Source organism: Heptranchias perlo, chromosome 25 (genome assembly GCF_035084215.1).
Source record: "Heptranchias perlo isolate sHepPer1 chromosome 25, sHepPer1.hap1, whole genome shotgun sequence".
Taxonomy (NCBI): domain Eukaryota; kingdom Metazoa; phylum Chordata; class Chondrichthyes; order Hexanchiformes; family Hexanchidae; genus Heptranchias; species Heptranchias perlo.
In genome coordinates, this window is record NC_090349.1 from 47,483,672 (window position 1) to 47,505,538 (window position 21,867).

At 51.1% G+C, this 21,867-nt stretch overlaps 1 protein-coding gene across 1 annotated transcript in view; it reads right to left on the reverse strand.

Moving 5' to 3' along the window:
- ncor2 (nuclear receptor corepressor 2) overlaps positions 1-21,867 on the reverse strand; it is a 261,584-nt gene that overhangs the window by 16,329 nt on the left and 223,388 nt on the right. Inside the window, exons 27-33 of the mRNA XM_068006268.1 lie at positions 18,851-18,954; positions 14,398-14,548; positions 11,978-12,124; positions 10,618-10,704; positions 6,712-6,956; positions 4,349-4,724; positions 2,156-2,365 (exon numbers count right to left, since the gene is read on the reverse strand). Of these exons, the coding sequence (XP_067862369.1) occupies positions 2,156-2,365; positions 4,349-4,724; positions 6,712-6,956; positions 10,618-10,704; positions 11,978-12,124; positions 14,398-14,548; positions 18,851-18,954 (1,320 nt within the window). The remainder of the gene's footprint in view (positions 1-2,155; positions 2,366-4,348; positions 4,725-6,711; positions 6,957-10,617; positions 10,705-11,977; positions 12,125-14,397; positions 14,549-18,850; positions 18,955-21,867) is intronic.

The window sequence follows — 21,867 nt, forward strand, 5'->3', positions numbered from 1 at the left end:
TGGGGTGATGTCGGGGGGGGGGTGATGTCGGGGGGGGGTGATGTCGGGGGGGGGGTGATGTCGGGGGGGGGTGATGTCGGGGGGGGGTGATGTCGGGGGGGGTGATGTCGGGGGGGGTGATGTCGGGGGGGGGGTGATGTCGGGGGGGGTGATGTCGGGGGGGGTGATGTCGGGGGGGGTGATGTCGGGGGGGGGTGATGTCGGGGGGGGGGGTGATGTCGGGGGGGGTGATGTCGGGGGGGGGGTGATGTCGGGGGGGGTGATGTCGGGGGGGGTGATGTCGGGGGGGGTGATGTCGGGGGGGGTGATGTCGGGGGGGTGATGTCGGGGGGGGTGATGTCGGGGGGGTGATGTCGGGGGGTGATGTCGGGGGGGGTGATGTCGGGGGGGTGATGTCGGGGGGGTGATGTCGGGGGGGGTGATGTCGGGGGGGGGGGTGATGTCGGGGGGGGGGGTGATGTCGGGGGGGGGGGGGTGATGTCGGGGGGGTGATGTCGGGGGGGTGTGATGTCGGGGGGGGTGATGTCGGGGGGGGGGTGATGTCGGGGGGGGGGGTGAGTTATATTGCCAAATCGGTAATGTATTCGTCAAAGGAAATGACCCTGAAGCTGGACAGTGTGTTGGTCTGGACTCACCGTGAGACTTTGTCCAGTTATGGTCAAAGAAACAGAAGGGAGATGGAGTCAGTGCCCAGGTGCACAGGGCGAATCTCCACCATTACAAGGAAAGGCAGCAAGGGAGAGAGGCCCTCACAGTCATGTGATTGGTATTCTTAAATAACAGAGAAAGGGCGAACGTGGAGCATCACTTGAAGGGAATCCAAGAGGGCAGATTCAAAATGACCAGATTTGGGCAGATGGCAGAAGAATTTCAGCAGACAAGGAATAATGGCCAGGTGGACCAGACAACAGATGACTGGGTGGATCATGGCGGTGAAAGTGCTCGAGCCAATCAACAGCCAGTTGGATGCAGCAATGGCGGGAACGAGCGAGATAGAATCACAGAATCATAGAAAGTTTACAGCACAGAAGGAGGCCATTTGGCCCATCGAGTCCATGCTGGCTCTGTGCAGGAGCAATCCAGCTAGTCCCACTCCCCCGCCCTTTCCCCGTAGCCCTACAAATTTTTTCCTTTCAAGTACTTATCCAGTTCCCTTTTGAAGGCCATGATTGAATCTGCCTCCACCACCCCCTCGGGCAGTGCATTCCAGATCCCAACCACTTGCTGTGTAAAAAGGTTTTTCCTCATGTCACCTTTGGTTCTTTTGCCAATCACCTTAAATCTGTGTCCTCTGGTTCTTGACCCTTCCGCCAATGGGAACAGTTTCTCTCTATCTACTCTGTCTGGACCCTTCATGATTTTGAATACCTCGATCAAATCTCCTCACAACCATCTCTGTTCCAAGGAGAACAATCCCAGCTTCTCCAGTCTATCCACGTAACTAAAGTCCCTCATCTCTGGAATCATTCTAGTAAATCTCCTCTGCACCCTCTCTAAGGCCTTCACATCTTTCCTAAAGTGCGGTGCCCAGAACTGGACACAATACTCCAGCTGTGGCCGAACCAGTGTTTTATAAAGGTTCATCATAACCTCCTTGCTTTTGTACTCTATGCCTCTATTTATAAAGCCCAGGATCCCAAATGCTTTTTTAACCACTTTCTCAACCTGCCCTGCCACTTTCAGTGATTTGTGCACATACACCCCCAGATCTCTCTGTTCCTGTACCCCTTTTAGAATTATATACTCCTTAGTTTATATTGCCTCTCCTTGTTCTTCCTACCAAAATGAATCACTTCATATTTTTCTGCGTTAAATTTTATCTGCCACGTGTCCGCCCATTCCACCAGCCTGTCTATATCCTCTTGAAGTCTATCACTATCCTCCTCACTGTTCACTACACTCCCAAGTTTTGTGTCATCTGCAAATTTTGAAATTGTGCCCTGTACACCCAAGTCCAAGTCATTAATATATATCAAGGTAAGATGGCAGATCGATTCTCCTCTCCCTCATTTATTTTCCACCCGTCTTCGCTCCCTGCCAATCTCCCGGGATTTCATCCCTTTGCCATGGTGAACAATCTTTCCCATCAACTTTGTCAGACTCCTTCCATTCTCATCTCAGAGTCTCCTCCAGAGAGCCAGTAATAATCCATCACCTGCTTCCAGGGGAATCCCTCTCGCCATAGCAGCAGGGTCAAAGGCCAGTGGGATGGAACTACGGTACAAATCAGCAGCTGTCATCCTTCCAAGCAGCTGATCATATGGGTTGTGAGCGTGGTGCTCTGGGATCGCTCTGTGCGGTGATTTGGCAGAACACATTTCCCTGGGGGTGGGAGTGGCCTTTCGCTCCTGAGAAACCACTTTGCCTGTAGAAATCAAGAAAAGGGGAACGATTGGAGAAACAGAAAAACAGAACTCTGAGAACAGGATCGCCCAAATTAACAGCAATGTTCATGGAGTAAAGAGAGCCTCACACGCTGACAGGAACAGGAAGAGGCCAATCGGCCCCTCGAGCCTGCTCTGCCATTGAATTAGATCATGGCTGATCTGTATCTTAACTCCATCTATCCACCTTGGTTCCATATTCCTTAATACCCTCACCCATCAAAAGTCTATCAATCCCAGTATTGAAATTTTCAATTGACCCCCAGCATCCACAGCCTTGTGAGAGGGAGTGTGCGACGGAGCAAGTGTGTGACAGAAAGGGAGCGTGCGACGGAGAGCGAGCGTGCGGCGGAGAGGGAGCATGCGGCAGAGCGAGCATGCGACGGAGAGCGAGCGTGCAGCAGAGCGAGCATGTGATGGAGCGGGAGCGTGCAGCAGAGCGAGTGTGCGACGGAGCGGGAGCGTGCGGCAGAGCGAGTGTGCAACGGAGAGCGAGCGTGCAGCAGAGCGAGCATGTGATGGAGCGGGAGCGTGCAGCAGAGCGAGTGTGCGACGGAGCGGGAGCGTGCGGCAGAGCGAGTGTGCGACGGAGAGGGAGCGTGCGGCGGAGAGGGAGCGTGCAGCAGAGCGAGTGTGCGACGGAGAGGGAGCGTGCGACGGAGAGCGAGCGTGCAGCAGAGCGAGCATGTGATGGAGCGGGAGCGTGCGGCAGAGCGAGTGTGCGACGGAGAGCGAGCGTGCAGCAGAGCGAGCATGTGATGGAGTGGGAGCGTGCGGCAGAGCGAGCGTGCGACAGAGAGGGAGCGTGCAACGGACAGGGAGCGTGCGGCGGAGAGGGAGCATGCGGCAGAGCGAGCGTGCGACGAAGAGAGAGCGTGCGATGGAGTGGGAGCGTGCGGCAGAGCGGGAGCGTGCAACGGAGAGGGAGCGTGCGACGGAGAGCGAGCGTGCGGCAGAGCGGGTGCGTGCGACGGAGAGCGAGCGTGCAGCAGAGCGAGCATGTGATGGAGCGGGAGCGTGCGGCAGAGCGAGTGTGCGACGGAGCGGGAGCGTGCGGCAGAGCGAGTGTGCGACAGAGAGGGAGCGTGCGACGGAGAGGGAGCATGCGGCAGAGCGAGCTCGCGACGGAGAGCGAGTGTGCGGCGGAGAGGGAGCATGCGGCAGAGCGAGCATGCGACGGAGAGGGAGCGTGCAGCAGAGCGAGCGTGCGACGGAGCGGGAGCGTGCGGCAGAGCGAGTGTGCGACAGAGAGGGAGCGTGCGACGGAGAGGGAGCATGCGGCAGAGCGAGCACGCGACGGAGAGCGAGTGTGCGGCGGAGAGGGAGCATGCGGCAGAGCGAGCATGCGACGGAGAGGGAGCGTGCAGCAGAGCGAGCGTGCGACGGAGAGGGAGCGTGCGACGGAGAGGGAGTGTGCGGCAGAGCGAGCGTGCGACGGAGAGCGAGTGTGCGGCGGAGAGGGAGCATGCGGCAGAGCGAGCATGCGACGGAGAGGGAGCGTGCAGCAGAGCGAGCGTGCGACGGAGAGGGAGCGTGCGACGGAGAGGGAGCGTGCGGCAGAGCGAGCATGCAACAGAGCGGGAGCGTGCGACGGAGAGGGAGCGTGCGGCGGAGCGGGAGCGTGCGATGGAGAGGGAGCGTGCGACGGAGAGCGAGCGTGCGGCAGAGCGGGAGCGTGCGACGGAGAGGGAGCGTGCGACGGAGAGCGAGCGTGCGACGGAGTGGGAGCGTGCGGCGGAGCGGGAGCGTGCGATGGAGAGGGAGCGTGCGATGGAGAGGGAGCGTGTGACGGAGAGCGAGCGTGCGACCACACGTACAGCTCGAATTAAGCAATCAGTTAACACGACAGAGAGTGTGAGAATGCTGAGCTTTGTTCCATTATTTCCATGGCCTGCTGTCCAGTAAATTGCTGAGCTCCTAATCTCCGGTTAGTCCTTGGAGTGCTGCTGCCTCGAGTTGTTTACCTTCTTGCTGTCGGGAGACAGCCTCTCTCACACACACAGGGGAGCCCCTGTGTAAGGGTCCGTTATAATGCAGAGGTGTCCGATGGGCTGCCTGATAATCCTCGTAGGACTGTGGGCTGATCTGAGGCTTTGCTGGCTCGTGTATAATGACGGGAGCCCCTCGTGTGATTGAGCCCCCGCTACTAATGATGGGACTCGGCCTGCTTTTGGGGCTCTCGTTATACCGAACCCTCTCCAAACCTCTTCCGCCTTCAGGCATCACATCCAACTGGTGCCCAGGAGTAAAGGCCCTACTCGGGCTGCTGATTAGGGACCTTACATCGTGCTTCTTGGCCGCTGATGCAGACGGACTGTTCTCACATTTTAGTGGAGTTCCCTGAGGAAGGAAAAAAAATACAATGTCATTGGCTCGAAAAATGGGCCTTTTTCCTCTGGAACAGAGAAGCTTAAAGGGGAGGTTTTCAAATCCCTGCAGGGTTTAGAGAGTAAACTGAAAGACTGGTCAGTGAATCAGTAACAGACAGAGGATTATCACTGGGAGGATGAAGAGGGAGTTTAATGGAATATTTTCACACAGAGAGTATTAGAACAGGGAATGTTTTACCACAAGGGGTTATTGAGGGAGGGACTGTAACGACCTTCAAAAGGGAATTGGATGAGTATTGGAAAAGTAAGAATATAAAATGATCCGGGGATCGGGCGGGGAGATGGGATTGGAGCAGAGAGTTCCCGTTGAAGGAGCTGGTGCAGGCACAGGTGGGAGAAGCCTCTGTGCTGATATTTAATTGCAGGCCCTCTGTCTGTGTCGGGGGGTTATTGGGAACATGATGTTAAATAATTATTTCCAAGAGCAAAGAGCCTCCTGACCTGCTATCACTTCACGATTTCTTGCTTTCTTTCGCCATTTCAGTCACCAAATAAGGTCAGTATTTAGCATAAATCGACAAGTTATTCACTCCACAGGCCAATGGGGTGGGGCTTTTTCATCATTTACAATGAAAGGATAATTCTTCAAAACTGAACGAAAGGGAGGCCAGTAATCGCTTCCTGTGTGAACTCTGATTACAGGGGAACATATTCTGGGTTTGGATCAAGGTGAGAGCCCTTCACCATCCTGTTTAAGAGTGACCTCCGACCTATCGGTGAGCAAGATCACGAGGGTCAGGGCTGAAGGGGGTTCCACAGATTGAGAAGGATTGGGTCGACATGGAGCACTGACCATAAGGACATGGGATCCAGACCAGTGACTGAACCAGAGAGAATAGGGTGCAGACTGGAAACCTGCAACACCAGGATTAGACACTGCACAGAATACAACGTTTACAGAGTGCTGAGTCACTTTAGACCCACTGGGGTAGCTCCTGACTTTGTGCGATTGTGTGAAACGGGTAATAGCGAATCAGCTGCTTGTAAAACATCTCCCCCATTGGCTTCAATGGAAATAAAGATGAGGAGAGATGTAAAGCCGTCTGCAATTCGCTATCAGCTGTTTTACACTGTGATCAAAGTCAAAATTACCCCCCAGGACTTTTCTCCTCTGTTCTCTAAACAGTGTTCGCAGAAAACTCCTTGTATGGGCTGGGGATGGTCTAGGGACTGGGGACTGGGGGCAGTTAGCGTGCTTGGATAGAGGCATTAACTAGGGTTAGGGTTGGGGTTAAGGTTAGTTAGTGTGCTTGTATAAAGTCAGAAGCTAGCAACGTAAACAGGGTTATGCCTGTCTGAAATGCAGACTGCAGCTCATGGTCTCAGTGTAAGTTCTCTGTACAGATCACCGTGGGTTATACTGATGAGCTACCACTGATGCAGGTTTGATGATTGGCAGCAGATCACAGGGAAGTTCCAAACTTAGAATAAAGCACACCACCTCCAGAGAGTGTGCATGACATGTCTATATCACGTACCCAGTGCTAACACAGAAATCACCAACACAATCTTTGCTCTGATTCGCTCTCCTCAGCTATGATTACACCCTGATCATTTATTACTCGATGAACTGTGTGTCGACAGGTCTGAGGGGAGGGAATGGACCGGACTTCAATCAGTGTTCCCCCCCTCCCTCCCTCCCTCCTTGGGGTGAAGATTCTCTCCTCTGCCCAGTAACACACCTAGACCCCAAACTCAGCACCTCTACTGCCCCTCAAACCAGCTGCCCTTTGTGAGGGCAATTAAGTCAATGGGAAATCGCCTGATCCTCCAAACTCACTTCAAACATGAGCCCTTCCAGCATCTACACAGAGGAACCTTTCAGCCTGAAGACCAACGCTGCTTTCAATCCTAGGTGAATGGTCAGTGCCCTCCCCGAGTGCTTATGGCTGTAACGCACTGACTGGGCACAGTGAGGCTTTAAATGGGATCTCTACCTGTGAGAAGGAGCCGTCGTTGCCGGGTTTGGATAGTGTGGAGGTCTCTGGGGTTCTCCGGGACTCCTCGCGAGGGATTTCATGGATTGAGCGCCCTGCTTCTTTGACAGTGGGGATGAGACCCTCTCGGGGCCGTCCCTTCATAGCCTCAGAGGAGCCATGTGGTGGGGCACTCTCCTTCTTGATCTGCTTCGCCTCCCGCCTCAGACAGTCTTCATGGGCCTCAGCGTGTGATCGAGGTATGCCTGAAAGAACAGTCTAGAATAACGCCAGTGCACACACCAGGGCATCTCAAGAAAAACAAGAATTAAAATCAACAAGTACATTATTTTAATAGAAACCCAAAAAGAATATTTTACATTTATCACATTTTCAAGTGATATCAATTCAAAAATAAAACACAGTAACACAAGAGCCTTCAGTGTGTTGAAATATTTATCGCTCCCTGACCCAGTTCTCCCTCTCTGCACCAATACCACTTCCCGCCCTTCGCCCTAATCTGCTGTGGGGGAGGGTTTAAACTAATTTGGCAGGGGGATGGGCGCCAGGATGTAGCATTGGAAAGGGGAAACAAGGGGCACAAAGGATCGGGAGAGACAGATAGAACTAGAGTAAGAAATAGTACAGTATTAGATGGGATCAGACTAAGAGAGAGTACAAGAAGGTCTAAGACTGGTTTGCAGTGCATTGTGTAAACGCACAAAGTGTGGTAAACAAGGTCGGTGAGCTGCAGGCACAAATAGTCACATGGGAATATGATGTCATGGTGATAACGGAGACCTGGCTCAAAAAAAGGGCAGGATTGGGTAATAAATATTCCGGGATACAAGGTGTTCAGGAAAGAAAGGAGGGGGTGGGGGTGGCAGTATTGATTAAGGGGAATATTGCAGTGCTGGAGAGAGAGGATGTCCTGGAGGGTCAAGGACAGAATCTATTTGGTTAGAGTTAAGAAACAATAGAGGTGCCATTACACTACTGGGTGTATTCTATAGGCCACCAACTAGTGGGAAGGATACAGAGGAGCAAATTTGCAGGAAATTACAGAGAGGTGCAAGAACCATAGAGGAGTGATAATGGGGGACTTCAACTATCCTAATATAGACTGGGATAGTAATAGTGTAAAGGGGCAAAGAGGGGGAGGAATTTCTGAAGTATGTCCAGGAGAACTTTCTTAATCAGTATGTTTCCGGCCCAATGAGGAAGGAGGCATTGCTGGATCTGGTTCTGGGGAATGAGGGGGGTCAAGTGGAGCAAGTGTCAGTGGGGGAACATTTAGGGAACAGTGATCATAATATCATAAGGTTTGGAATAGTTATGGAAAAGGACAAGGAGCAATCTAGAGTAAAAATACTTAATTGGAGGAAGGCTAATTACAGTGGGATGAGAACGGATCTGGCCCGGGGAAAATTGGAATTAAAGATTGTCAGGCAAAACTGTAATTGAACAATGGGCCTTTAAAGAGGAGATGGTTCGGGGACAGTCTGGGTACATTCCCACCTCGGGAATGATAGGGCAACTAAAGCCAGAGCTCCCTGGGTGACGAAAGAGATGGAGAATAAGATGAAGGAGTAAAAAGAGGCATGTGACAGGGGGGGCATATGACAGATGTCAGGTCGATAACACAAGTGAGAACCAGGCTGAATATAGAAAGTTCAGAGGGGAAGTGAAAAAGGAAATAAGAGGGGCAAAGAGAGAGTATGAGAATAGACTGGCGGCCAACATAAAAGGGAATCCAAAAGTCTTCTATAGGCATGTAAACAGTAAACGGGTAGTAAGGGGAGAAGTGGGGCAGAGAGCATGGCTGAGGTACTAAATGAGTACTTTGCATCTGTCTTTACCAAGGAAGAAGATGCTGCCAAAGTCTCAGTAGGAGGTGGTTGAGATACTGGATGCGGTGAAAATTGATGACGAGGAGGTACTAAAAAGGCTGGCTGTACTTAAAGTAGATAACTCACCCGGTCCGGATGGGATGCATCCTAGGTTGCTGAGGGAAGTAAGGGTGGAAATTGTGGAGGTACTGGCCATAATCTTCCAAACATCCTTAGATACAGGGGTGGTGCCAGAGAACTGGAGAATTGCAAAGGATAAACCCAGCAACTACAGGCCAGTCAGTTTAACCTTGGTGATGGAGAAACTTTTAGAAACAATAATCCGGGACAAAATTAATAGTAATTTGGACGAATGTGGATTAATTAAGGAAAGCCAGCATGGATTTGTTAAAGGCAAATCGTATGTAACTAATTTGATAAGAGTTTTTTGATGAGATAACAGAGAGGGTCGATGAGGGCAATGCAGTTGATGTGGTGTATATGGACTTTCAAAAGGCGTTTGATAAAATGCCGCATAATAGGCTTGTCGGCAAAATTGAAGCCCATGGAATAAAGGGGGCAGTAGCAACATGGATACAAAATTGGCTAAGTGACAGGAAACAGAGAGTAGTGGTGAACAGTTGTTTTTCGGACTGGAGGGAGGTGTACAGTGGTGTTCCCCAGGGGTTGGTACTGGGACCATTGCTTTTCTTGATATATATTAATGACTTGGACTTAGGTGTACAGGGCACAATTTCAAAATTTGCAGATGACACAAAACTTGGAAGTGTAGTGAACAGTGAGGAGGATAGTGATAGACTTCAAGAGGATATAGACAGGCTGGTGAAATGGGCGGACACGTGGCAGATGAAATTTAATGCAGAGAAGTGTGAAGTGATACATTTTGGCAGGAAGAACGAAGAGAGGCAATATAAACTAAATGGTACAATTCTAAAGTGAGTGCAGGAACAGAGAGATCTGGGGTTATATGTGCACAAATCGTTGAAGGTGGCAGAGCAGGTTGAGAAAGTGGTTAAAAAAGCATACGGGATCCTGGGCTCTACAAATAGAGGCATAGAGTACAAAAGCAAGGAGGTTATGATGAACCTTTATAAAACACTGGTTTGGCCACAACTGGAGTATTGTGTCCAGTTCTGGACACCGCACTTTAGGAAAGATGTGAAGGCCTTAGAGAGGGTGCAGAAGAGATTTACTAGAATGGTTTCAGGGATGAGGGACTTTAGTTACGTGGATAGACTGGAGAAGCTGGGGCTGTTTTCAGAACAGAGAAGGTTGCGAGGAGATTTGATAGAAGTGTTCAAAATCATGAGGGGTCTAGACAGAGTAGATAGAGAGAAACTGTTCCCATTGGTGGAAGGGTCAAGAACCAGAGGACATAGATTTAAGGTGATTGGCAAAAGAACCAAAGGTGACATGAGGAAAAGTCTTTTTACCCAGCGAGTGGTTAGGATCTGGGATGCACTGCCCGAGGGGGTGGTGGAGGCAGATTCAATCATGGCCTCAAAATGGAACTGGATAAATATTGAAGAGAAAAAATTTGCAGCGCTACGGGGAAAGAGCGGGGGAATGGGACTAACTGGATTGCTCTTACAAAGAGCCAGCACAGGCTCGATGGGCTGAATGGTCTCCTTCTGTGTTGTAACCATTCTATGATTCTATAATCCTTAATATTCTTTATTTTCAAATACTTCTCCAATTCCTTTTAAAATAGTGTCACAGTCTCTGACTCAGTTGCCACTTGTGGTGAAGAATTCCAAGTTCGGAGAACCCTCCGTGTGGAAAAGGAGAGAGTGACAGTCACAGGAAGGAGAGTCACTGTTTCCAATCGACAGGAAACAAAGCCTGAGCTGGCGTTTGACCAAGTAAACCACTGCTTCTGATGCGGTTCATTATTTCAAAGATTGTAGGAAAGGTCCAGGTATCTCAGAGAAAATGCTCCTGGGAATTTCACCTTTCTGCTGTTAACAGTTTGAAACAGAACCTGTGGACTGTGTGTGAGTGGAGAGAGCACACGGACTGTCGACAGTCTACAACCAAAGTGTTTCATTAACTCCGACTACAGCCTAACAGAGTGTACCTTGTGTGATTGAGCCGTGTATCTGAGGCCATTCCTTAGAATCGTGCTGACCCATTCTGTCCCGGGGAACGGCACGAACCATCAGCCCTGAAACACACAACAAATATTCTGCTGCACCTTTGATGAGGAATTTAACCCTGGAAACTGTACTTCAACAACAACAATAACTTGCATTTATATAGCGCCTTTAACAGTAAAACCTCCCAAGGTGCTTCGCAGGAGCGATTATCAGACAAAATTTGACAGCGAGCCACATATGGAGATATTAGGACAGGTGATCAAAAGCTTCGTCAAAGAGTTGGGTTTTAAGAAGAGAGAGGCGGAGAGGTTTAGGGAGGGAATTCCAGAGCTTAGGGTCTAGACAGCTGAAGGCACGGCCGCCAATGGTGGAGCGATGGAAATCGGGGATGGACAAGAGGCAACAATTGGAGGAGTGCAGAGATCTCGGAGGGCTGTAGGGCTGGAGGAGGTTACAGAGAAAGGGAGGAGCGAGGCCATGGAGGGATTTGAACACGAGGAGGGGGGAATTTTAAAATCGAGGCATTCCCGGACCAGGAGCCAATGTAGGTCAGTGAGTACAGGGGGTGATGGGTGAACGGGACTCGGTGGGAGTTATAGGCAGCGGAGTTTGGGCGAGCTGAAGTTTACAGAGGGTGGAAGATGGGAGGCCGGCCAGGAGAGCAGTGGAATAGTCGAGGTAACAAGGTGACAAAGGCCTGGATGAGGTTTTCAGCGGCAGATGAGCTAAGGCAGGGGCGGAGATCCTTTAATCATCTTAAACACCTCAATTAGATCACCCCTTAATCTTCAATACTTAAGGGAAAACAGGCCTAGTCTCTGCAACCTGTCCTCGTAATTTAACCCTTTTAGCCCCGGTATCATTCTGGTGAATCTGTGCTGCACCCCCTCCAAGGCCAATATATCCTTCCTGAGGTCCGGTGCCCAGAACTGAACCCAGTCTCCAGATGTGGTCTGACCAGAGCTCTGGACAGCTGGAACATCACTTCCTCCCCTTTGTATTCCAGTCCTCTTGAGATAAAAGCCAACATTCCATTAGCCTTTTTAACTATTTTCTGTACCTATCCACTGGGATAGGAATTACTTCAAACTAGTCATAAAAAAAGGAAAGGCGAGAGATTTCTCAGCAATAGTTGTCCGAGTGAACACGGGCAGTTCCTCTGTGAAAGGGACGTTTACAGTAACACTTTCTCAGCAGATTGATCTGAGAGAGACAGAACGAAGCTTCTGTCTTCACCCCCGAAATGCCGGGATGAATCGCTGTGGTTAATTAAGGTTTGAGATGAAATTCTAGAGGTTTAAGAGGTTTCCTCTTCTGTTAAGAATGTTCTTTCTCACTTACCCTCGTAGCCTGAAGCTAACTGCTCCCGTGCCGGTAATCCCCAAGAGATCCTCCCTTCCATCATCTCGTAGCTCCGCTTCACGCCAGTGATCTCGTGCAAGGCCCTGGAGCTCCGTCCGTCATCTTTTGAATTCTCTGATGTGATACCTGGATAATTATATGGAATATGGATTAGTGCAAAAACCAGAGCAGGTCTCTGCTTACACATATGGAATTCACAATTTACACCGGTGGAATTTGAAATGTATGGAATTTACAGCTGTGGTATTTTAGACGTCCTGAGTTAGGAGCGGAGATTCAGACCTGCTTTAACGAAAGCACCAGGAAAAGCTAAAACTCATTTCCTCCTGGCCCTTGGTGAGGAGATTGTGACCAGGCTGCACGGCACAGACCTGGAGAAAAATCCTGCTGCTGCTGACCGCCTGCTCGTTGCAGAAATCACCAAACCTTCATTCTCATTGACTTGGCCGATTTGCAAAACCCAATCGTTACCCCCAGGCAGCAAGTTGATAATCTGCCCGATTACATCCTGCCTGATCGATTGATTTCCATTCGCTTAATAGTAACAGTGCTTTCCAGTCAGATCCTCTCAGGGCACCTGCCTGGCTCTGAGGGAGCGCCGCACTGTCGGAGGGTCAGTACTGAGGGAGCGCCGCACTGTCGGAGGGTCAGTACTGAGGGAACGCCGCACTGTCGGAGGGTCAGTACTGAGGGAGCGCCGCACTGTCGGAGGGTCAGTACTGAGGGAGCGCCGCACTGTCGGAGGGTCAGTACTGAGGGAGCGCCGCACTGTCGGAGGGTCAGTACTGAGGGAGCGCCGCACTGTCGGAGGGTCAGTACTGAGGGAGCGCCGCACTGTCGAAGGGTCAGTACTGAGGGAGCGCCGCACTGTCGGAGGGTCAGTACTGAGGGAGCGCCGCACTGTCGGAGGGTCAGTACTGAGGGAGCGCCGCACTGTCGGAGGGTCAGTACTGAGGGAGCGCTGCACTGTCGGAGGGTCAGTACTGAGGGAGCGCTGCACTGTCGGAGGGTCAGTACTGAGGGAGCGCTGTACTGTCGGAGGGTCAGTACTGAGGGAGCGCTGCACTGTCGGAGGGTCAGTACTGAGGGAGCGCCGCACTGTCGGAGGGTCAGTACTGAGGGAGCGCCGCACTGTCAGAGGGTCAGTACTGAGGGAGTGCCGCACTGTCGGAGGGTCAGTACTGAGGGAGTGCCCCACTGTCGGAGGGTCAGTACTGAGGGAGCGCCGCACTGTCGGAGGGTCAGTACTGAGGGAGCGCTGCACTGTCGGAGGGTCAGTACTGAGGGTGCGCCGCACTGTCGGAGGGTCAGTACTGAGGGTGCGCCGCACTGTCGGAGGGTCAGTACTGAGGGAGCGCCGCACTGTCGGAGGGTCAGTACTGAGGGAGTGCCCCACTGTCGGAGGGTCAGTACTGAGGGAGCGCCGCACTGTCGGAGGGTCAGTACTGAGGGAGCGCTGCACTGTCGGAGGGTCAGTACTGAGGGAGTGCTGCACTGTCGGAGGGTCAGTACTGAGGGAGCGCCGCACTGTCGGAGGGTCAGTACTGAGGGAGGGCTGCACTGTCGGAGGGTCAGTACTGAGGGAGCGCCGCACTGTCGGAGGGTCAGTACTGAGGGAGCGCCGCACTGTCGGAGGGTCAGTACTGAGGGAGTGCTGCACTGTCGGAGGGTCAGTACTGAGGGAGCGCCGCACTGTCGGAGGGTCAGTACTGAGGGAGGGCTGCACTGTCGGAGGGTCAGTACTGAGGGAGTGCTGCACTGTCGGAGGGTCAGTACTGAGGGAGGGCTGCACTGTCGGAGGGTCAGTACTGAGGGAGTGCTGCACTGTCGGAGGGTCAGTACTGAGGGAGGGCTGCACTGTCGGAGGGTCAGTACTGAGGGAGCGCCGCACTGTCGGAGGGTCAGTACTGAGGGAGCGCCGCGCTGTCGGAGAGTCAGTACTGAGGGAGTGCTGCACTGTCGGAGGGTCAGTACTGAGGGAGTGCCGCGCTGTCGGAGCGTTGTCTTTTGAACTGAGACATTAAACCTATTCAGGCGGATTTGGAAGTTCCCAGTTCCCTATTGAATATAATGAGGGAGTTCTCCCAGTGTCCTGAACATTTATCTCTTAACACCATTAAAACCGGTTAACTGGTCATTCACTTTGTGTTATTCACTTTGTTTATTGTTTGTGGGACCTCGCTGTGCACAAATTGACTGTCATTTTTGCCCACATAACAAGTGACTACACGACAAAATTAATTCATTGACTGTGAAGCACTTTGGAATGTCTTGAGGATGTGATGAGGAACTTTATAAATTATTTCTTTAATCTGAGAGCATTTGTCCAATTTTTATCGTTCCCAGATGTTAAAATGACAGGATGTGTGGAGTTTTGAACCCACATTCATGATCCTTACCGTCATATGACAGAACATGGCCACTTTTTCCCTCGTAGATGACATGGCCTTTTGAGGAGGATTCTTTCTGTGCTCTCTCACTCCTATTTGGACTGTCTTCACCAATAATTCTTGTGATGGTTCCTTTATACAGACCCTCTGCTGGCGTGCCCTGTTAAACAGCGGGACACATTCACTAGTGTCTGGTGATTTATGAAGGATCATCGTAGAGCAAGAGAGAACATTCTGTGCCAGAACTCAGAACAAAGTAAACCAGACTTTACGCCATTTACTGACCAAGCACAGCGGAAAACCGACAGCAGGAACATAGATTAGAAATGAGCCCCCGAGGGAATAAAAGACCCTCGCGTGCTCTCTCTCTCTCTCCTGCTCTCTCCCACTCCCCCTCCCCCTCTCCCTCTCCTGCTCCCCCTCTCCCCCACACCCTCCTTCTCCTCCTCTCTCTCTCCCCCGCTCCCCCCTCTCTCGCGCTCTCTCTCTCTCCCCCTCTCCCTCCCCCTCCCACTCCCCCTCTCCCTCCCATTCTCTCTCCCCCTCTCTCTCTCCCGTTCCCTCCCCCTCTCCCTCTCTCTCTCCCGTTCCCTCCCTCTCTCTCTCCCTCCCCCTCTCTCTCTCCCGCTCTCTCCCTCCCACTGCCTCCCTCTCTCCCTCCCTCTCTCGCTCTCTTCCCCGTTCCCTCCCTCTCTCTCTCTCCCTTCCCCTCTCCCTCCCTCTCTCCCTCCCACTCCCTCCCTCTCTCTCTCTTCCCCGTTCCCTCCCTCTCTCTCTCTCCCTCCCCCTCTCCCTCCCACTCTCTCTCCCTCCTCCTCTCTCTCCCCCGCTCCCCCCCGCTCCCCCCTCTCCCCCGCTCCCTCCCACTCCCTCTCTCCCTCCCACTCCCTCTCTCCCTCCCACTCCCTCTCTCTCTCGCTCTCTTCCCCGTTCCCTCCCTCTCTCTCTCTCCCTCCCCCTCTCCCTCCCCCTCTCCCTCCCCCTCCCTCTCTCCCTCCCACTCCCTCCCTCTCTCGCTCTCTTCCCCGTTCCCTCCCTCTCTCTCTCTCCCTCCCCCTCTCCCTCCCCCTCCCCCTCTCCCTCCCCCTCTCTCTCTCCCTCTCCCTCCTCCTCTCTCTCCCCCGCTCCCCCCTCTCTCTCCCTCTCCCTCCTCCTCTCTCTCCCCCGCTCCCCCCTCTCTCTCTCCCCCTCCCTCCCACTCCCTCTCTCTCTCACTCTCTTCCTCTTCCCCGTTCCCTCCCTCTCTCTCTCCCTCTCCCTCCCCCTCTCCCTCTCCCGTTCCCTCCCTCTCTCCCTCCCACTCCCTCTCTCTCTCGCTCTCTTCCTCTCCCCCGCTTTCTCTCCCCGTTCCCTCCTGAGAAAAAGAACTGCAGAGAAAAGTACTTTTAAACGACATGAACCACAGACCTCGGTCACAATACTGAAATATTTACTTTACAGAATTTTCACAAAACGTTCTTGGCTCATTACTCTATTGACTTGGAAATGTTATTTACTCTGACAGGAAGTGCAGTCAGTGCTGCGTTTTTGCCGATTGCTGGACTCTGCCTATATTTCTGGATATGCAAATAGGCTTCTGAGCACTAAAGCACACAATGCAAGTGTAGGTACATTTAAACCAGAAAATGCCACATAATCACTGGTTATCCGAGTGTCGAACTCCCCATCACAGCTGTGATACTTTCCTACTGCACTCCGCACCTGGGTTTTGAAGTTCAACCAACATCTGTATCTACAATCCAGGCCGTTCGGCCCCACTAGTCTCTGCTGGTGTTTATCCTCCACACCAGCAGTGTCCAAATCGCATGACTCACCACCACCTTCTCAAGAGTAATTAGGGATGGGCAATAAATGCTGGCCTTGCCAGCGACGCCCACATCCCACGAATGAATGAAAAAACTCCACCCTCTTCCCATATCCCATTATCCGCCTTTCCTCCAATCACTGATCCAACCTATTGTTAAATGTTGGCCTGGTCTCTGCTTCAGTCACTAACTCCGGGAGTGAATTCCACAGCCTCACAACTCTCTGTGTAAAATAGTTTCTCCCGCTTGCTGTCCTAAATCTCTTACATTTAATCTTATATCTATGTCCCCTCATTCTAAACCCCTCAACCACTGGTAACAATCCATTCTATCTACTCTGTCCCGTCCCTTCAGAATTTTAAACCCCTCTATCAATTCACCCTGGAATCTCCTCTGTTCTAATGAAGACAGCTTGAATTTTTCAAGTCTTTCTGTGTATTTCTGTGTATTTCACACCCAGCAGCATCCTGGGGAATCTGGGCTGTCCCCTCTCTGTTGCCTCAATAACATTCCTATAGTGTGGAGCACAGGAACAGGAGGAGGCCATTCAGCCCCTCGAGCCTGTTCCGCCATTCTGATCTGTACCTCAACTCCATTTACCTGCCGTCACTCCATATCCCTGGATATATTTACCCAACGAAAATCTAGTGATCTCAGTCTTTACATTTTTAATTGACCCCCAGCCTCAACAGCTTTTTTGGGGGAGAGAGTTCCAGATTCCCACTCCCCTTTCCGTGAAGAAGTGCTTCCTGACATCACCCCTGAACGGCCTGGCTCTAATTTTAAGGTCATGCCCCCTTGTTCTGGCCTAGAACTGAACACAATATCTCCAGGTGGGGTCTAACCAGAGCTCTGAGAAACTGTAACATAACTTCCATCCCTTTGTATTCCAGCCCTCGTGATAAAGGCCAACATTCCATTGGCCTTTTTAGTTATTTTTTGTACCTGACTGCTGGATTTTAGTGATTTCTATACTTGGACCCCTAAATCTCTCTGCTCCTCCACAGTTCCTAGTCTCTCACCATTTAGGTCCAAAGTGGATGACCTCACACTTCCCCACATTGTACTCCAACTGTGGTCTTACTAAGGTTTTATATTATTCATCATTATATCTTAACTTTTACAATCTATATCTGGTGCCATAAAACCCAGGATTCCATGACCTTTTTCTGGCCGTTTCCACCCGAGGTGCTGGGTTTAGTGGCTCATGAGCCTGAACCCCCAAATTGCTCTGCTCTTCCACATCACTCAGCGTTCCCCCATCATCCATCCCAGTTAACCTTCATCAGCCTCGCCTCAGCGGGTAGCATTCTCGTCTGAGTCAGAAGGTCATGGGTTCAAGCCCCACTGTCAGAGGTGCCGGCTTTCAGATGAGACGTTAAACCAGGTAGACATGAAAGATTTCAGGGCACTATTCAAAGAAGAGCAGGGGAGTTCTCCCCAGGGTCCTGGCCAATATTTATCCCCCAACCAACATAATTAAAACAGATGATTTGGTCATTTATCTCATTGTTGTTTGTGGGATCTTGCTGTGCACAATTTGGCTAGCACGTTTTCTACATTGCAACAGTGACTACATTTCAAAAGTACTTCATTGGCTGTAAAGCACTTTGGGACGTCCTCCAGTCGTGAAAGGCACTCTATAAATACACGTCTTCCTTTCTTTTCTATTTATAGGAAAATTATTTTTTTTTAAAACCAAAATGTCCCACCTCACATTTATGACGTTGAATTCCGTTGGCCGCCATTTACCAATCACCCCTCACAGCTTCCTTTGGTCCTCAGATTTATTTACTCTGCCTCTTATTTTAATAACAGCTGCAGATTTGGACACGTCTTGGTCCAGCTCTGTATCCAAATCATCGATATACAAAATGAACAATAGTGATCCCAGAACTGAACCCTCTCAGGTTTGTCGATTGTGATCAGCTTTTCTAAAATCCCAGCTGGTTGCATCAAATTATTTTCTCTTCCTCTGAGTTCCAAATTCTCTCTCCACCTCACCTCACCTCACCTCAGCTAGCCCGCCAGCCATCTTTCGGAAATCTGCCCTATTCCAATCTGTGCTCTTGGTTTTTGTACTAACTATTTCCCTTTCTATTTGGACTTTAAACCTTCTCATATTCTGGTCATTATTCCCAAGGTGCTGAACCACGTTTAACCCATCAACCTGATCGATACACAAGACCATCACCGCCTGAGCCATGGGTAGCAGTGTGAGAGAGGGCTGTACCAGTACAGTGGATCACACTGCAGGGTTCCATGGGTACATGGGCTGACTGATGGCACCCACTGGGTCCCTGCCCCTAATGCTGTGACTAACAAGAAGAGAAAAGGTTTCTCCTCTCTCAACTCTATCTGGTCTGTGACCATTGGATCAAATTCATGAAGGTTAGTGCCGACTCCCCCCAGTCACTCGCCAGGCGCCTTCATTTGGTGCCAGTCATCTGTGCTTCAACGGGAAGGTAAAGTGGAGACAGGAGACCAAAGCTACTGTCCTCAGCTTGGTGATCAGAACAAATCCCCAGCCAAGGACAGAGTCGACATGAATACAAAGCCCACACAGTCAGCAAGTCCGTTACGGAGCACGTCACCGGTACCCTGAAACAGAGCTCCAGTTCTCTGCCCACGTCAGAGGGTCGATTATGACCAATTACCTGAGTGATGGAACCTCTGTAACAAGCCACAGGTTCTGAGGGAGCTCTGGTGCCTGGTGTTCCCCTGGTGATGCTTCCTCCTTGAACCAGACTCAGAGGCGAACCTGCACACAGAGGAACCATTTGTCAGTTAAAATTATCGATGGAAAGTGCATAAGCAAACAATGAGGTTTTAGATAAAATCTTTCTGCTAAATGTTTGTAAACTATAGGCAAATATCTGATGTCAAGTTTCAGCTCTGCTCAGTGGTAGCAGCGCGCTTCTGAGTCAGAAGGTCACGGGTTCAAGCCCCCCACCCCGAGCACATAATCCAGGCTGACATTTTCCCTGTGCCACAGCCGAGGGAGCGCTGCACTGTCGGAGGGTCAGTACTGAGGGAGCGCTGCACTGTCGGAGGGTCAGTACTGAGGGAGCGCTGCACTGTCGGAGGGTCAGTACTGAGGGAGCGCTGCACTGTCGGAGGGTCAGTACTGAGGGAGCGCTGCACTGTCGGAGGGTCAGTACTGAGGGAGCGCTGCACTGTCGGAGGGTCAGTACTGAGGGAGCGCTGCACTGTCGGAGGGTCAGTACTGAGGGAGCGCTGCACTGTCGGAGGGTCAGTACTGAGGGAGCGCTGCACTGTCGGAGGGTCAGTACTGAGGGAGCGCCGCACTGTCGGAGGGTCAGTACTGAGGGAGCGCTGCACTGTCGGAGGGTCAGTACTGAGGGAGCGCCGCACTGTCGGACGGTCAGTACTGAGGGAGCGCTGCACTGTCGGAGGGTCAGTACTGAGGGAGCGCTGCACTGTCGGAGGGTCAGTACTGAGGGAGCGCTGCACTGTCGGAGGGTCAGTACTGAGGGAGCACTGCACTGTCGGAGGGTCAGTACTGAGGGAGCGCTGCACTGTCGGAGGGTCAGTACTGAGGGAGCGCTGCACTGTCGGAGGGTCAGTACTGAGGGAGCGCTGCACTGTCGGAGGGTCAGTACTGAGGGAGCGCTGCACTGTCGGAGGGTCAGTACTGAGGGAGCGCTGCACTGTCGGAGGGTCAGTACTGTGGGAGTGCTGCACTGTCGGAGGTGCTGTCTTTTGGAGGAGAGGTTAAACTGAGGCCCCGTCTGCCCTGTCCAGGTAGATCTTCAAGATCCCACGGCCACTATTCAAAGATGAGCAGGGGAGTTCTCCCCGGTGTCCTGGCCAGTATTTATCCCTCACCCAACATCACTAAAACAGGGCTTTCTGGTCATTTATGTCATTGCTGTTTGAGGGATCCTTAATCTATGCCTTTAAATTTTGGTGAAGTATTTTAGAGATGCCTGTTTAAAATTAAGAAACAAGTGAAAGCAGATATCAGATGAAAGTATTTTCCCACCTTGCAGTGGGTGATGAACCAGGTCAACAGAAATTATTTGCTGCAGATGTGTTGACTCCATCAGGAAGGGGCTGATAAACATGTGGTTGAGAGCAGGATGGAGGCGGTCAAATATTCCACAGCACACAATGATCCTGTGCGAATGTTGTGTGTGGAGGGCAGCAGCCAAGAGGTGAGGAGTGGAGATACGGAGATGGATGAAGGTGCTGAAAATTTGCTCGATTCCTTTTCAAGATTGGGGAGTATTTATTTCCTTTGGGAGATTAACTGGGTGGAGTAGAGTCCATATTAATGTACATAAGAACATAAGAAATAGGAGCAGGAGTTGGCCACATGGCCCCTCGAGCCTGCTCCACCATTCAGTAAGATCATGGCTGATCTTCGACCTCAACTCCACTTTCCTGCCCGATCCCCATATCCCTTGATTCCCCTAGAGTCAAAAAATCCATCGATCTCAGCCTTGAATATACTCAACGACTCAGCATCCACAGCCCTCTGGGGTAGAGAATTCCAAAGATTCACAACCCTGTGAGTGAAGAAATTCCTCCTCATCTCAGTCTTGAATTTCCGACCCCTTATCCTCAGACTATGCCCTCTCGTTCTAGACTCTCCAGCCAGGGGAAACAATCTCTCAGCATCTACCCTGTCAATCCCCCTCAGAATCTTATATGTTTGAATGAGATCACCTCTCATTCTTCTAAACTCCAGAGAGTATAGGCCCATTCTACTCAACCTCTCCTCATAGGACAACCCTCTCATCCCAGGAATCAATCTAGTGAACCTTCGTTGCACCGCCTCTAAGGCAAGTATATCCTTCCTTAGATAAGGAGACCAAAACTGTACACAGTACTCCAGGTGAGGCCTCACCAAAGCCCTGTACAATTGTAGTAAGACTTCCTTACTCTTGTACTCCAGCCCCTTGCAATAAAGGACAACATACCATTTGCCTTCCTAATTGCCTGCTGCACCTGCATACTAACATTTTGTGTTTTTTGTATGAGGACACCCAAGTCTCTCTGGACACCAACATTTAATAGTTTTTCACCATTTAAAAAATATTCTGTTTTTCTATTCTTCCTACCAAAGTGAATAACCTCACATTTCCCCACATTATACTCCATCTGCCACCTTCTCTCCCACTCACTTAACCTGTCTATGTCCCTTTACAGACTCTTTGTGTCCTCCTCACAGCTTACTTTCCCACCGAGCTTTGTACCGTCAGCAAACTTGAATACATTACACTCGGTCCCTTCATCTAAATCATTAATATAGATTGTAAATAGCTGAGGCCCAAGCACTGATCCTTGCGGCACCCCACTAGTTACAGCCTGACAACCTGAGAATGACCCGTTTATCCCTACTCTCTGTTTTCTGTCCGTTAACCAATCCTCTATCCATTCTAATATATTACCCCCAATCCCAGGAGCCCTTATCTTGCGTAACAACCTTTTATGTGGCACCTTATCGAATGCCTTTTGAAAATCCAAATATACGACATCCACTGGTTCCCCTTTATCTACCCTGCTAGTTACATCCTCAAAAAACTCTAATAAATTTGTCAAACACGATTTCCCTTTCATAAAACTGTGCTGACTCTGCCTAATCATATTATGATTTTCTAAGTGCCCTGTTACCACTTCCTTAATAATGGATTCCAGCATTTTCCCG